Source organism: Diaphorina citri, unplaced genomic scaffold (assembly GCF_000475195.1).
Source record: "Diaphorina citri unplaced genomic scaffold, Diaci psyllid genome assembly version 1.1 scaffold11965, whole genome shotgun sequence".
NCBI lineage: Eukaryota > Metazoa > Arthropoda > Insecta > Hemiptera > Psyllidae > Diaphorina > Diaphorina citri.
In genome coordinates this window covers 1-1,150 of record NW_007389336.1, presented here as the reverse complement: position 1 = coordinate 1,150, position 1,150 = coordinate 1, and the positions used below count along the sequence as shown (strand labels likewise).

The following is a 1,150-nucleotide window of genomic DNA, read 5'->3' as shown; positions in this document are numbered from 1 at the left end:
GGAGCTTTTTCTAGTCTTATTGCCGGATTAATATACTTGCAAAACTGTAGACAACTGAAAATAAATAAATTAGAGACTATTACCAACTGATCACAATTTGTGTCAAAAAATAATCCAATAAAATGTCCTATCACCCAATCATCAGGATCTTCCTAATCACAAACGTCCCTCGATTTCCAGTCGTCAAAATGAGCGAAACAAGACCGTGAAAGCTCCGCCGCACGCCACTCAGAAAAATTCCGCCTACAAATTAACCATCGCCTCCAGCAAATTTCGTCCAACGAACTAACCGGTTAACAGAAACCCCGCCAATTAGCGAGCTTCGGACCAACTAAGGAGCAGAAAACCCCGCCAAACGATATTCGTCGCACCTAAGGATCGGGAACCCTGCCTAGCGAGATTCGTCTTAACTAACCGGTCAGAAACCCCGCAAATTAGCGAGATTCGTCCCACCTAAGCGGAAATTCGTCGTCGGGAACCCTGCCTAGCGAGATTCGTCTTAACTAACCGGTCAGAAACCCCGCAAATTAGCGAGATTCGTCCCACCTAAGCGGAAATTGGTCGAAAAATGACCCAAATCCTTCGCACCATGTTCTCTCAGAAGTATCTCTTCTACACTAACTCCCTGGGGGGCGGAGTCCTCATGTGTCTAGGCGATACCATTCAACAAACCATCGAACTGTACACCAAAGTGGACAAAAGGGGATACGACCTAAAACGGGTGGCTCACATGGGTATCATCGGCCTGGTTATGGGCCCACCTCAGCATTTCTTTTACAAATATCTAGACAAGTATCTGCCAAAGCGGTCGGGGAAGTCGATCGCCTTAAAGCTCTGTTTCGACCAGGCGATCATTTCACCTGTATGTATCATAATTTTTCTCTATGGTATGGGCATTTTGGAGGCCAAGCCGAAGGACGAGATTAAGGAAGAAATAAGGGACAAGTTCCTTGTCATTTACACCACGGACTGTCTTCTGTGGCCACCCTGTCAGTTTATTAACTTCACCTACATCAGCCCTCAGTACAGAGTCATGTATGTGAACTTAATCACCATCGTGTATGACATTATGCTGTCCTATATCAAGTATAATGACGATGTGTTCGGACTTAGGGGAGAGGAGATTGTGCATCACGTAGAGAAGGATAAG

The 1,150-nt window shown here is 45.6% G+C and overlaps 1 protein-coding gene across 1 annotated transcript; it reads left to right on the top strand.

Moving 5' to 3' along the window:
* Window positions 1-485: 485 nt before the first annotated feature.
* On the top strand, window positions 486-1,147 carry LOC103522847 (PXMP2/4 family protein 4-like; the record flags this gene model as incomplete). Its single annotated transcript, XM_008487934.1, has 1 exon — window positions 486-1,147. A coding segment is annotated over exon 1 (579 nt), but the record flags the coding sequence as incomplete, so codon positions are not given.
* Window positions 1,148-1,150: the final 3 nt, after the last annotated feature.